Source organism: Tachysurus vachellii, chromosome 15 (assembly GCF_030014155.1).
Source record: "Tachysurus vachellii isolate PV-2020 chromosome 15, HZAU_Pvac_v1, whole genome shotgun sequence".
Taxonomy (NCBI): domain Eukaryota; kingdom Metazoa; phylum Chordata; class Actinopteri; order Siluriformes; family Bagridae; genus Tachysurus; species Tachysurus vachellii.
This window is the reverse complement of record NC_083474.1, coordinates 15,724,448-15,739,775: the sequence shown is the minus strand read 5'-3', so window position 1 is coordinate 15,739,775 and position 15,328 is coordinate 15,724,448. Positions and strand designations below refer to the sequence as shown.

Genomic DNA, 15,328 nt, shown 5'->3' with positions numbered 1-15,328 from the left:
TAGACTTTTGAATTGTACTGTAAATGAACGAGTTCCACAGCTGATTTACCTTCTCAGGTTTCCGCCTAATGGTTGGAACTCTGTTAAATCCATGTCTGCGATGTCGTATTCCCTCTTCGAGGCCATCGCCGACAAAGTCGTCCAGTGACAAAAAGTCTGTGAATAAGTCACACACACACACACACACACACACACACCGAAAAAACAACAACAATTTAGACAGATCATTGTCATAACCATAAAAAAGACAAAGTAAAACAATAATAAAATGCACATAAATAGATCACAGAGAGGCAGCTGGTCACAGTGCCATTAACGGGTGACAATGCCAAGGCTCACACAGTCTGCATTGCTATGCCAACAGCGCTGCTCAGAACACTTCGCAATGCATCCAGAGAGTTGTACACGCACCACAAAAGCCACATGCACTGGGATTACCAAAATGAGAACAAAGCAGCAGAAACCAAGTGTCACCCTTCAACTGATTATCATCAATCCAACCAATCAGCAGAGAACACAAGAAAACACCATAGCCACAAAATTTTGTCGCATAACCTCAAGCATAAATGTAAAAACAAATGGATGCAAATATTGCTTTAAACCTCCTTCTTAATGCCTTAATGTGTTTACCATTGTTGCGTGGTCCAGGTGCTCTCCTCCGGGCTGGTGAGGTGGAGTGTGGTGTCCTGTTCATGTCTGGGTCGAGGTCAGAGTCATATTCCAGCAAATCGCAGTAGTAGCGTGGTTTAACAGTGCGCTTGGGTTGTTTTCGTAATGACGGGCTCTGACTGTCTCCTCCTATAGAAGTTGCCTCTGTCCCTTCACAGTCCTCATTACTTGAGTGACCAGCACTGACTAATGAGCGACGCCTCTTCATTTGTCCTGCACACACACAGAGAGAGAGAGAGAGAGAGAGAGAGAGAGAGAGAGAGAGAGAGAGAGAGATTTTAAGTGTTAGCATTACAGGGAGGCTTAGAGCCAGGAGAATCAACCTTGGAGTTAAGAAAAGATTTAATTTGTGAGAGTATTTACAGCTCTCTTGTGACTTTTGGTTAAATTTACAGTTCCCAAAGCAACAATAGTCAATACAAAGTAGTCATGATGTGATGCAGAAATGTTTCCAAACCTGACTGAACCACAGAAAGAACATCATTTTAACATGTATTTTTAAAATGAAATGCCAGACAAGTAAATGACTTGTGAACACTCTTGAGAAAATATGAATGCAATTAGAAAATTGCACAAAAACCAACCTTTATAGAGCTTGCCACATAGTCTCATAGCCTTCCTTTCTTCAACCTCATCACATCTCTTAAACCTTTAAGACAAAAGTATCAAGTTGGGCAATTTAATAATGCAGAATATATATTTAGTTTTGTAGTTGTATGCTGTTCAGTGTTGAAGTATGATAGGATGCATGATACGAGTGTATACATTGGCTTTTCCTAGATGTTTTTATTGCTGTATATTAAAGTATTAAACTAAAAGAAGCTGATGCATTTGACTGCAATGGACACTTACACACAGCACTGTCTTTTGGTGTTAGGGCCACCAAATTTGGGCTTGTCTAGGCAGTTAATGCACTTGCCACAGTCCTCTTCATGGAGGCAGCCTTTACACTGGCCACATCGGCGTGCGTGTGCTCGGGCTTTGCGGAACTTGGGCGTCCTCTGCTCTTGCACTACGGGGCTGTCTGGGTCAGAATGTGACTCCACATCTGTAAATGTAGCACAGTACATAATTACTTATCAGGACAGAACGGACAGATTCTAACCATCTGAAAATAAATTAGCTTTTAGAACTAGCGCTACAAGCAAACTACAGCTGTTACAACAGGGTTATAAAACAGTTTTTGTAAATGACTTACTGATATGTTGCAGTCAAATATATGGTGAACTGTGATCATTTTTCCATTTTAACTGTATGGTTACCTTTAGTAGCAGGTGATGGAGAAATGCCTGATCTTTCATGTAGTGGAAGAGCGCTCAGTCTGGGGATATCGTCTGGAATGATGGCACGAGGCTGCCCCAGAACCACAGCTGCTGCTCGGCAAACATGCTTAATGCGTGGACCTCCTCTGGCCGGCTCCTAATAGACAAAACCATAGACAAGCTGAGAAACAGGGATGTGGGGTTAAGTCCTATGAGCATATATTAGAGTGCCACAGCTTCATTCACTGTTCAGCGACATGAGGATCGCAGCATTACCTGCTCAGTAGAGGCAACGGTCTTGTCGGGACAGGAAACATTCAGTTGTGTAATCGGTTTTCGAATCTGCCTCTTCCCAGCTGTGATTCGGCCTTCAGACAGGAGCTATAAAGTCAAAGTATGAGCAAGCTTTAAGTCAAACGTAAGTGCATGTGTGCATGCACACACAACAAATAAAAGCCATAAGTCTGGAGTTTAAAAGTCATGACTTTTTTTTTTTTGACAGTGATACAGTGAGTTCATAGTTTTGCTTGAAACGTACTGATCACATGTGAATTCATAGCCATCTTGATGACAGAGAAGACATGAAAATGCTTTATTACAGACATCAGAACGTCATTGATTAAAAAGTTTAACTAGCATAATTCTTCGCCTGAAGTGGTGTAACATAAAAGCAATTCCTATCTATTGTTGCGAGAGTTTCAATCACGTTTGAACTCATGTATGCAAAAGAGTGACATCTGCTGGTACAAAAACTAGAAGGTTTTAAAAAATTTTTATTCATACCCCTGATGACTTGAGATGTTTCTGCTGATCAATCTTGATAAGCTGAACCTTGGCCTTCTTCAGGAGGTTGAACATGCGCTTGTTGGCCCCAGAGAGGTGAGGACGCTGAACAGCACTTTTCTCCCTTGACTCAATGACATCCTTGCTCTTTTGATCAAAGCCTCGTTCTGACTTCTGAGCTCTTGATTCAGCTCGAAACATGTTCTCAATGTCTAATAATAAAAAGATCAAAGACCCGTAAGTTACTGAAAAATTGTTTGTATGAAAATGCTATGCTCGTTCTCATCTTTTCTGACATGCCTTCAGCATTATATAATATAAATGTATTATATAATTATATAAACAATATTTTATATATACACACACATACACACAGAAACAGACATAAAAGCCTTACCCATGGATTTCTTAGGAAGTGAAATGTCTGTATGGATGGAGAATTCATCTTGCATGTCATCCACCTGCTCGTCCTGATGTTGTCCCAAAAACTTGTTGCTAAGGGCCCGTACACAGATGGATACTTTACGAACAACTCCTGGACTGTCAAGATCCTCAATCTTCAGTTTAGCCTTTTCTGTCTTAACATCAGAAAGAGACTTAATTAAACTGGTTTCGTTCTCCAACTCCACCTTTGGTACCTCAGCAGGGGGTAAAACAGTTTTCCCTGTGTCAGCTGATGGGAGCTTTTTCAGTTTTTTCTTGGTGGAACCAAAGTTTAGTTCATCCTTGAGTTTCTTATAGAGCTTTAGGTGCGATTGTGGTTTCTTGAATTTCATGCTCGGTTTCTTTTTCTGAGGTGGATCTATTAGCGAATCAAGCGAGAAATCTTCTGCAGACAACAAGGCCTCATACTCCTTTTCAAGATCTTGGTCAAAGTTGTAGATCTCTGTACCTGCAGGCTCTAGTACTTGCCAATTAAAACCTGGGTCTCGGAGTAGTGATTTCCTCTTGCCGGGGAACTTTTCTTCACCTAGGTTTTCCAAGTCATTTACTGGCTCCAGCTTAGATTCTTCAGCAGAAGACAAATCAAGATCTAACTGAGCTTCGGGTAGTTCAGACAGAAGATCTTCCTCGTCCTGTGATAGAATAGAGGAATGCTCATCTCTCTCTTCGCCATCATCTTGTTTCTTTGATTTTGGATTCAACCCCAACTGGTGCCCTTTTTTCTGCGCACTCCTCCGTGGTAGATCTGACATGTCAGCATCATCCATAAATCTCTTTGGTGTTTTTATTACCCGTGAAGACCGGGCACTGACAACAGGCATTATAAAATGCTTAATGTTTTTAACAAATTTCGTTTTACCAGGTTGGACTTCAACAGAATCTGAGTCTGATTTTTCATGAACAGCAGCTTTTTCTTGTTCCTCATTTCTATGAACACAAAGCTCACGCTCCACTTGCAGTGCAAAAAGCTTTGCTCTCCTTTTTTTGTCTTCAAGAGTGTAAGGAAGACTTGATGAAACGTGCCTGTTTCTGTACTTCGTTTTCAGTATGCCAACTAGCTTGGACCGTGCTGGCTCAGAAGTTACAACTGCTGGGCAACCATCGGACGCTTCTTCCGTTAACTGTCTTTGAGGCAACCTTTTTCTTCGAGCTTTTAACCGATGCCCTATGAAAGATCTGCGCCTTTTCTTGCTTTGCTTGATTGGTTTCTGAACATGACAAGGAGGATCTGCTTGAACAGAGAGGGGCATTTGAGGCTCTAAAACCAAGACTTCAGTTGTTGGCGCCTTCTGAGTCTTAACCTCGGGCTGTGTTTCAGTTGCTGGTTGAGGTGGAATTGCAGCACAATTGACATTTGTAGGCTTAGTTACCTCAGACATTGGTGCTTCAAATCTTGAGAGAGCGACTTTTGCTTGACCAGAATCCTGAACAGAGCACTTCCTTGGGTTAGGCTTTTCATGTAACTCTGGTAATTCCCCTAACTTGGGTTCAGCTTCAGTGGCCGGAGCTTCCGTCGCAGTGGCCGGAGCTTCCGTCGCAGGGGCCGGAGCTTCCGTCGCAGGGGCCGGAGCTTCCGTCGCAGGGGCCGGAGCTTCCGTCGCAGGGGCCGGAGCTTCCGTCGCAGGGGCCGGAGCTTCCGTCGCAGGGGCCGGAGCTTCCGTCGCAGTGGCCGGAGCTTCCGTCGCAGTGGCCGGAGCTTCCGTCGCAGTGGCCGGAGCTTCCGTCGCAGTGGCCGGAGCTTCCGTCCTAGTGGCCGGAGCTTCCTCCACTGCAGCTGGAGACACCGTCTCAGTGACAGAACTCTCGGTTTCAGCAATCATTTTAGAATTGGGGTCATCAGCAGAAGGAACACACTTAGATTTCCTCTTGCAGGTTGTCCAAGGTTTATGCCTTACACGCTTCTTTCGAGGAGAGTTGAGACTCAATCTATGCCTAGCCTTAGGTATGAGTGGAGGAGCTTTAGTTTCTACCTGGTTCTCTATTTCTGCGGAAGTCTGACAACCAGGTTCATTCAAAACCTCTGTCGGTTTAGGTGTAGCTGTGGCTTGCTGGACTGAAAAAGACTGTTTTAAGCTAAGTTTTCCTGGTGAGGAAACAACCTTTTTCTGTAGGGAACGAACAAAATCCTTACCCGTCAGCTCTTCATCCATCTCTATGGACGCCTCTGGATGTATTTCTTTAACAACCTCAACTGCAACAGACACCTGGGGCTCCTTCCCATCTTTTCTTAAGGTCACCTCATCTTCATTTCTCAAACTTGTCCCAGCAGTCATTCCTGAGCTCCCCTCACCGCAATTTCTTGACTCTCTCTCATTGTTATCCTTTCTTGGGGTCTCCTTCTCACATTTTTCAGAGGTCACCTCAGCCTTTCTTGAGATCTCATCATCTTTCTCTATGATGTCTGTATTTTCTAAGCCGCTGGTAACATTAACAGTTTTTAACAATTCCTTACTTTCTGGCTCTTGCAGAGTGTTAATCTCTGAAGTGTCAGCTGGACTAGATGTAGATTCTGCTGAAACATCTAGGTCTTTTGCACATTTTGAGGGACATTCTGTCTCTTTGCTAAGGCTTTCTGGTGCTTTGCTTAGATTTTCTTGGGTTGGTGGACTAACAGTTTTGCTTTTGCACTTTACCAGTGTTAAGGTCCAAATAAACTTGCTGCATTTCTTACGAAACCTGGCTTTCGGGTTTCGTATTCGTGTCAGTTTTAAGCCTGGGATTCCCACAAAGTTGTTCTCTATGGAGTCTCCTGTTGCTTGCCGAGACAAAGCATCAAAGTTCTCTTCACTCTTTTCTGAAATTTTGTCTTTCCGATTTCTCTTCTTCCGTTTTTTCTTTTTCTTCCTAGAAGGTGGTTTAGGCTCCTCAACTGTTGACACCTCTAAAATCGACTCAGACAACGTGGCCTCATCTTTGTGGTCTCCGAATTGCTCAACTTGGCTTGAGTCTAATCTGTTCCGTCTCCGAATCACAAGCTTTTTAACTTCTGTGCTTTCTTCTGACACGCTGTCTGTTGGTTCTGTCTTCTTTGCACCAGTGTTTAGCTCTACAGCGTCACCACATGATGTTGAACGAGTCTTGCGGGTTGGCTTCCTCGACTTTTCCTCTACTTTTTGGTCATCGACCTTTGCATCTGGCACACTCTGGGGAATGGATGCGGATCGCCCTCGCCTTCTTGTAATGACCTCTTCCTTCACCTCAGTTGAACTACTTTCTGGGGCTTTTGCACCTCTCTTTAATTTCACTTGTGCAGATGAGACTATGGCACATTGATTTTCCTTAGTTTTAGACTGCTGGGATGCATCTACCTTAACTCTCCTCTTAGTCACTAACTTGATAGTGATCCTTGGAGCAGATGAAGCATCGTCTTTCACAGAGCCTCTTTTTCGTCTTCGTTTTGTTAGCTTATCTGAGCTAGAAATAGTATCTTCAGTCAAAACATCATTACAAGACTCTGCTTTGCTGTGAAGCTCCTGCACAGATCCAGAATCAATCTGAGGTGCTTGACCCTTCTCTACAGCTGGGGCTGTTGCAGGAGCTGGTCTCCGACGCACTCTTTTTGACGAATTTGTTGACGCCCGATTACCTGGGAGAACAAAATAAGATTTAAAATAGAGAAATTTCTGTCATTTGAGCTTCTAAATGAGGATGAAATTGACAAATGCAGTAGAATAATCACTACCATGAGATGAATACTAGCTGAAAATCTCAGGTGTGAGATTCAATTTAATACATCTGTGCCCATAATAATAATAATCATTTTGACAAATTAAGACATTAAGAACCCTCAAACATCCTGCAAAAATAAATATTAAAACGCATTAACAGGGTTTCCATTTATACCTAAAAGAAAAATAAAGTACCGGGTAATAAGTGTTTAAGATTATCTTCATTATCTTATCAAGGTTGTAGGCTGTGTGTTTAATCTTTTACTTACGTTTGCGACGATTTCTTCTGGACTGTTCAAGAACAAAGTTACTTTCATTTTCAGCCTCAAAACCTTTAAATTCAGATCCCTGAAACAACAAAGGTAGAGGTTAGAAATATTTCTCATGTATTATGCCTGTGTTAAATTTTTCTGAATACATCTTGTTAATTATTTGAGTGACATACACCAGGTGCCAAACTCTTCCGATCAATACTAAAAAAAATTATTTTGGGAAGTTTTCAGAACAGCACTGACATTATAATGCATTATAAGCGAGTTACGCACAGCAGTGTTTTTAACTATAAACTGACTGCCCGTTCTTTTATCCTACAAGGTGCACCAACCCAGAAAGACTGACATGCCTGTCATTTTTTTTTTAACACCAGACTGTTTACTGCAACCTAGCAGTAAAACTGAGGCGTGTCTGATACACGTCGATACATGTGTAGTGTAACATACACTACAATGATAGTGGCAACTGTACTGAGAAATGATTTCCATTAAGAGACAGGAACTGAGAGACACACACTGTGCACAGATGGATGCCTGACAATCAGAAGCTTGAATGTGGCTGATGTATGCTTACAGAAGGAAAATATGTGACCTTAATACTTTTAATAATTCTGCATCTTTAAAGTCTGAGCATCAAAAAACAGGAACCACATGTGGCTGCTGATCATAAGGCCGTAAGTAGGGGTGTGACGATACACTCCAGTCATGAATTGATTTGGAGAATTTGAAATTTCATTGAAGACAGAGTTCTAAAATCAGCTAAAATGCATGACTTCTGATGCCTTTCTCTTGCTCTAAACAGCGCAGGGCTGTTGTGGTTTGAACGCTGAAGAAGAGCTCTTATTAATGGCTATAGCGTGGCTGTGTAACTATATAACTTATAATGTGTGACAAACATGTTGGTGATTTGATCTGGAGTTATCAGTCACTTCACAAGTGCAGATGCATGCTCTTTAAAGATTTTAACTCTACGAGATGTGCAGATTGAGACCTCTGGTTTTCAAACTGTGCAACTGAATCAGATGTATAACTACTCGAATGCTCAGTTCCATGATGCACCATGTCACCATGCGTCGTTTCACTCTTAACCACGAGTTCAAATCTCTGCACCACCGAGCTGCCTTTTAAGGGTTAAGAGTCTTGCTCAAAGACCCTAAACTGTTCAGGCGTCTTAAGTGTGTCATGCTGAATAAAAGTATCAGCCAAATGCAAGTGGATTAGCCCTCACTCTGAATTACTAAACATGCTTTATGTCCAAGTTACGAGACAAAATACAAACACACAAAATGGAAAATGCTATCATGACAACGAACGCAATTAAAATACTGATTATGAAAGCCTCATCTGAACCTTCTTAACTTCAGCCATTGACAGAATAGGACAGATGCTCAGTATGATTTTGTTCACCGTAAACAGAAGCATCACAGCCATGTCTTCTAATGGTTACAGATATTATCACTATCAGTGGTCTAACACAAAAATTATTCACTACTCAGTACTGGTCTCAAAGCTGATTCTGAACCAAAACTGAAGTGAATCATGATATTTGTATATGAAATAATCCAACAGATCTTGCCTGTGATGTAGAAAACTCTAAATGCACAGTACAAATTAAAAGTAAACTTAGGGCATTTTTGCTCATGCATCTGAATCAAACGTTGATATTTTACCCCTTGGTGCAATTTATTTATGAAGGTGAGGAAAAGAAGTGCTAACACTGTGTGACTGCAGGAAACGACCTGAAAGTACTGTGAATTTTGGGTTTGTATTTAGTCATTATTTTGGTAGATCTGAGAGGCTAAACTGTGCCACAGGGCAGTAGCAATAGCAATAATGTGCATTTGGTCTAACTAATACAGAAAATAAAACACTGGAAGCAACACACAATTTGGATTGTTTGACCATTTTCTGTCCCCCTTTTTTCCCTGACCAACAAATGAAACCATGCTGCTAATACATCTGCAAGGCTAAATAATGTAATCATGTAGAAAGTCAACATGGTTACTAAAATGACAGCTCAGTATCAGGTAGTGGTTGATACTCAAAACTCTGCTGTATCAAAAATTAAACAAAAGTTGCGTCAGTGAATTTTTAATCTTTCCCCAAGTTTAAGGCCTAATTTAAAAATATTGTTGTTTTTTTAAACTGCTTTTTTGTCATGAGGCTTATGTTTACATTTGCCTAGCAGCCACATCAAACTGACATAAATAAAATATGCAAAGCCATGACATGGTTTTTGTCATAGGAAATTTTGATAATCAGCACCAGTTCGCAACTGTCATCTCCACCTGTCTTTACATCGATCACCTGCTGCAACATATGACTGACATTTTCTTGGATGCGTGTACTGTAAAGCAGCATTTTGACAGCCCAGACAGAGCTTGACAAAACTAAAATATTATTCTGAGTGAATACGGTTCCTGGAAATAATGCAAATACTAATACTAGTAATGGTATAATAGTAATGTAGCTGGAGGATGCCTGGAATGATTATGGTTGATTTGTACAGGATAAGTTGATGACTGGGTGAATCAGAGAGAAGAGTGTGTCGTTATGATGTACGAAAGGCTGTTGCACTATAAAGTTCATGTATACCAAACACACACATAATACAAATAAGTATAAATTGCCTGTTATCACATGACCATAACATGCATGTATGCTATACCCGTACTAGTAACTCGTACTTAAAATTCCCAGAAGCATCGCTTCTTTGACAAGTCCTTTGAAAAGCTGCCTGTATTGTACTGTTCTACATTTTAATTTAGGAGGATTTGTGCAGATGATAGAAACAGCATCCATGGGTGAGTTAAGAATGGAAAAAAATCTACAAATCTCTTTTCCCAAAGGACATAATGTTTACCAAACGTATATATGTATATTAAATGAGATTATATAAGTAGTCATATATATTATTATAGTGTTGTATAGTAAACTACACCAGAATCGTTCCACACGTATGTGTGTATGCATACATGTGATGAGAGATTTGGATAATCTAAAAAATCCCAGAGATACTGAAATGATTCACAATGACATTACCCCCTCTGTGAAAAACTAATCCAGTCTGAACAGATCCGAAGATCACAAAACTTTAGGTTAATTATGGACGCTATATGCAACTCTGTTAGATGTGCAGTAGGGCGTGTGGAAGGATAGTGGTTAAGGTGTTGGGCTGCCAATCAGAAGGTTGTGAGTTTGAATCCCAGGTCCACCAAGCTGCTACTGTTGCACCCCTGAGCTACCCTCTATTGCTCAGTTGTATACAAAAAATGAGATAATGTAAGTCGCCCTGGATAAAGAGGAGTCTGCTAAAATGCTGTAAATGTGCATGCATTTAAGATGTTAACAAAAAACATGAGAGCATCGTCCACTTAACTCTAATGCAGAATCTGTTTATGTTTTATTACGGATATCGTTCTGCAGTGCTGCTTCTCACCCACGTCTGTGTGCGTGTGTATGTATGTATGTATGTATGTATGTATGTGAGTGAGTGAACTGTAGCGTTGCCTCTTTTCACTCAGGCAACACACACTGTTACTGAACCCACATCAACTTCCTCAACAACACAGAAGGAGGCTGAACATGAGATATGAAACGATGAATTTATAAAGCTGCAATCTACAAAGCAGTCATATGGGCCTTAGTTCACACTCACACACACAGGTCTAGTGGCGTTAGCTTTTATGCTACAGTAACTCACCCCCTCCCCCTCCGCGACACACACACACACACACACACACACACACACACTGCTGTGAGCGCAGTAACATTGTTTCTAATCACAGTGTAAAATGTAGCGTTATGTTCCTGAGATCACACACACACACACACACATCTTTACTCCTAGTCTAACTTTACTCTATGTTCTGTAGCCGTTAACCGAAAGCAGGCAGCTAATCACTTTAGCTTTCAGCTCCGTTCATGTCCATTTTGTTTCATTGATGCTAACAAGCTTTTCTCCAGCTGAACTTCAGCTCCGTGTTTGTTAGCAGGCCCGAGATCCTTTGGCTATCATTTGCATTTACAGGAATAAATGTGGCTACTGACCTGTTCGCTTCCACTGGAGCTGTAGCCGGCCTCCCCCAGGCTCTTATAGCTCGCCTGGATCCCTAGCAGGCGCAGGTGAGACGGATCGTCACCGCACGCAAGCGCCAGGCAGCCTGCGGGCCTCGGGCCTCCGCCGCCAGTGTCGTCCTGCTCCGTGCCCGAGCGACCGAGCTGCCACCGCTTCTCCGAGCGCAGGCGGCTCCGCGACGACCAGGGCCGCCCGGGAAAGCGCCCCCGCGCCGCGGCTACGCCACCTGCCGCCCCACCAGCAGCCGCGGCCGCCGAGCCGCAACCCGCCGCCGCTGCCATCGTTAGCTTTAACAACACCGAATTACAGACTAGCTCCGAGTTCAGGGGAGAGGGAAAGCGCCTGATTGGGAGGGGGAGGGAGCAAGGCATTCTGGGAAATGAAGGCGCACATAATCCAGGGTAATAAAAAAAAAAACATAACACTAAATTAGCTTATATACAGTTTAGTTTATATATAAATTATATATAAAATAAAAAAAGCAATAAGATGTAAAAACATATTCCTCTTCATTAATGAGTTGTATCGTTTTAACGATAATGTATATGTCATAAATATGTAATAATAACATGTAATAAAATAAAAATATATTTTATTGTATGTATGTTATTATTATTATTTAAATATTTAATTGTATTTTTTGTGTGTTTTTAAACAAGATGTGTAGCCTACCAGACACTGTGGTCTCTGATTTTTAAATGAATTAAAGCTACATTTATCTGAACTCACACACACACACACACACACACACACACACACACACACTCTCTCTCTCTCTCTCTCTCTCTCACTCTCTCTCACACACACACACACACACACACTCTCTCTCTCTCTCTCTCTCTCACTCTCACACACACACACACACACACACACACATACACACTCTCTCTCTCTCTCTCTCTCTCTCTCTCTCACACACACGCACTCACACACACACACACACATTGTGTCACTGTGAAAAACACGGTCTTTGACGTCCTACTACTTTGCTTCTCTTAAAAACTACATTTCCCAAAATTCAAACCAGAATCCGTCATCACGTGACACTCTTAATGCGGAAGCGGATGTTAGTTCTTTTTTCCGCATCAAAAGCCATTTTCGACTTCAAACTTGCGTTTTGTGATTAACTCCTTACAGATTTGTGCTTCTAACAAAGGTATTAATTTTTTTAAACCACAAGGTACAGCTTCAGTTTTCGCACCGCAGTGTAAATTCTTAAAAAACGCTGTTTTAGCAAAAATGCTACCGTTAGCTAGCATGTTATTAGCTCTTATTTGGTAAACTGTTGTGTTTCATACAAAAGGCGTTAATACAAAAGCTTTAAACAGAGAAATTAACACATTTTATAATTACACTGCGTGTAGTACACAGCATGTATATCATTATCGTATTTTTTCCTGTTATACTTTTAATATTTTGAACACATATGTGTTAATGTTGATTTGTAGGCCTTATTGTTAGAGTGTATTTGTGTTGTTCTGCTGCGCGCCACAAGGGGGCAGCATCTTCACAGTGCTGCTGAGAATGTTTAACCTAATGTCTTATTCCAGGTGGATTTATTTTAATATTCATAATGTTTTGCAGAAATCATGAACTTGGAGCGCGTTTCTAACGAGGAGAAACTGAATCTTTGCAGAAAATATTATTTGGGTATGTCTTTGTCACAACATTCCTTGAATGAATGTCATTTATTTGTTTGTTTTCATTTTTATGGACGAGTTCAACAGGTGGATCTGAAAATGTTTTCGGCAAACAGCATAATAAACAGTCCATGTATAAACATTTCCTTATTTGACATGGTAGGAAGTCATGCTAGAAAAACAACACTTTCTGACATTGTATAGAGGACTGACTTTATATTTATCACACGTTTGTCCTTCGTATACATTTATCATCTTAAGATCTAAAGCAGTTACTGACACAAACAGTTTACAGCCAAAGGTTTGTTGACACGTGACGATCCAACATGATGTTTACTTGCTGAACCTCCAGTTCTGGATCTAGTCTCCCTTTACTACTATAATATCCTCCATCCTTTTGAGAAGGCCTTTCTCTAGGTTTTGGAGTGTGGATGTGGGGATTTATGTTAATGGGTGTCCAAATACTTTTGGCAGTATAGAATGATTTCTATTTCAATCAAACTGATTTACAGGCCTTTAATTCTGGCTGTCATTTTGTCAGAAATGCTGTCCGTCATCAGAATATTTTTATTCTTTAAAAAAAAATAAATAAAGAGAAAAAATGGAATTTGGTTTATGCAAATGAGCACAGATTGTACAACCCCTTAACATTTTAAGTCTGATATAATTAAATAATAAAGCATTGTAGGGTTTGGTACCTGTCCTTACGTCATGTACAGCGTTTAATAAACGATCTAGTAAAAGCACCTTTGAACTTGATGTACATTAGAAGTGTGTAAGTGACCTGTTTGTTGCACAGGTGTGATATTAACTTTTGTATATTGTATGTATATTCTATACGATATATATGCATCATATACATGTTTGTATCTAACATCCCCGTGCTAGGGACATATTTATAGTAAACAAGCAAACGAAAACTTTGTTCTTTTTTTATTCTTGTCTGATTTAGGTGGCTTTGCCTTCCTCCCTTTCCTCTGGCTGGTGAACGTTGTGTGGTTTTTTAAAGAGGCCTTTGTAAAACCCGCCTACACAGAACAACCACAGATCAAAATCTGTGAGTAAAACATCAAGCAGCTCTTCACACTTCTTAAAGACGATGAGACATTACAGAACCACAAGCTTGTTCATGTTCTGAGTTGTGAGACAATCCTTGTTCCTAATTATTTTACAGTAGAAACTGATTCCAAATATAGATATGCGACTAAAATGTATAAAGGTTCCATCTATATATTGCCTGTTTACACAGGCTCTGTTTTAATGTATCTCAAAGTTAAGCTAACTCAACTGTGACAAAGTGCTCATGATAGAAATTTGATTAATAATAAAACACTCATGATAAAATTTACTTTATGAGCTTAATTACACATTTAAATCCTACAAGCTATGATAGCACAGACATCCTATATGTTTTGTTAAATATGTCCTTGTTTGTGGGTAAATTATGACAATGTTCTTTATACAGATGTGAAGCGGTCAGCGCTGGGATTATTTCTGTGGGTGGCCGTGCTCACGACGTGGATCACCATATTCCAGCATTACCGAGCACGGTGGGGTGAAGTGGCTGATTATCTCTCCTTCACCATTCCTCTTGGCACACCATAAAGAGACACTTACCTACCTGTTAATTACTTCGAAGGCTTCTGGAGTTTTCTTTTTCTATTTCTTTTCAATCTTTTAAACTGTGCGATAAACATATGTCATTATTTTGACTTGTTGTGAAAGAATGAAACATGACAGAATGAAAGTGAGTCTGAGCAACGTGTTAAGAAGTGAGTGACAAACGCCAGTCGTACACACTCTTCCTCATTTACATAGAAGATCATAATCTAATAATCTTATAATCCCAACAGGACCGGCATACCAGACTCTCTAATATCCACAAATGAAGCCTCTCTGATGTGTAACTCATAACTGGCGCCTGTTATGAAACCCTATCTCACTTTCGGGCAAATTCTAAGCCCCCTTCCTGCCAGGATCTCACTGGATGCTGTTTTTAGTAGCTTGCAGTCAGTGTTGACGGCAGGCAAAATATGTTTCCCTGCATCAGTACTTGGCATCCTTACAAATAAAAAAAGATTTATGAGCTCTGAAGTCAGACATCCAAACTACGTTTTCCATAATATGACCAGCCAGTAATCATTATGTGACAGTTCATAATGTTCATGATCCTGAATAGAGTCAGTACAGTTTATAGTTAGGACACTCCTAATGTTGAGTGTGCAATGTGATAATGTCAGCGTAGTACTTTTGTTCCTTTCTCAGAATGCTGGCCAAAACTGAATAATTGAAACATGTTTCTGACTCTCAGTGGACCACAGAGTTTTGTTTACTGGTCATGGCAATGAAAACCATTGTTGTTGATTAAAATAATTATCTTGTGTCTCTAAAATCATATACCTGTGTTTCTGGTAACAGACCTATGATGTTATGAATAAATTTTTGTTCTAATCAAATCTGTTTGCTTGCAGCAATATAACCAGGATTGATGTTCCTCTAATAAACTACAAGG

At 40.6% G+C, this 15,328-nt stretch overlaps 2 protein-coding genes across 3 annotated transcripts in view; one reads left to right on the top strand and one right to left on the bottom strand.

The window, feature by feature from the left end:
* The window catches only part of kmt2bb (lysine (K)-specific methyltransferase 2Bb), a 34,219-nt gene extending 22,716 nt beyond the window's left edge, over positions 1 to 11,503 (bottom strand). For both annotated transcript variants that reach the window (XM_060888584.1, XM_060888585.1), the window contains exons 1-10: positions 11,149 to 11,503; positions 7,096 to 7,174; positions 3,112 to 6,744; positions 2,715 to 2,926; positions 2,208 to 2,312; positions 1,932 to 2,088; positions 1,522 to 1,717; positions 1,254 to 1,318; positions 631 to 882; positions 50 to 156 (exon numbers count right to left, since the gene is read on the bottom strand). In XM_060888584.1, coding sequence (XP_060744567.1) covers positions 50 to 156; positions 631 to 882; positions 1,254 to 1,318; positions 1,522 to 1,717; positions 1,932 to 2,088; positions 2,208 to 2,312; positions 2,715 to 2,926; positions 3,112 to 6,744; positions 7,096 to 7,174; positions 11,149 to 11,457 — 5,115 coding nt within the window. In that variant the 5' untranslated portion in view covers positions 11,458 to 11,503. The remainder of the gene's footprint in view (positions 1 to 49; positions 157 to 630; positions 883 to 1,253; positions 1,319 to 1,521; positions 1,718 to 1,931; positions 2,089 to 2,207; positions 2,313 to 2,714; positions 2,927 to 3,111; positions 6,745 to 7,095; positions 7,175 to 11,148) is intronic.
* Positions 11,504 to 12,206: 703 nt separating this feature from the next.
* Positions 12,207 to 15,272, top strand: psenen (presenilin enhancer, gamma-secretase subunit). Its single transcript, XM_060888481.1, has 4 exons — positions 12,207 to 12,332; positions 12,761 to 12,826; positions 13,769 to 13,873; positions 14,282 to 15,272. Exons 2-4 carry the CDS (start codon positions 12,766 to 12,768, stop codon positions 14,419 to 14,421), a joined length of 306 nt encoding a protein of 101 aa, XP_060744464.1. The 5' UTR covers positions 12,207 to 12,332; positions 12,761 to 12,765; the 3' UTR covers positions 14,422 to 15,272.
* Positions 15,273 to 15,328: the final 56 nt, after the last annotated feature.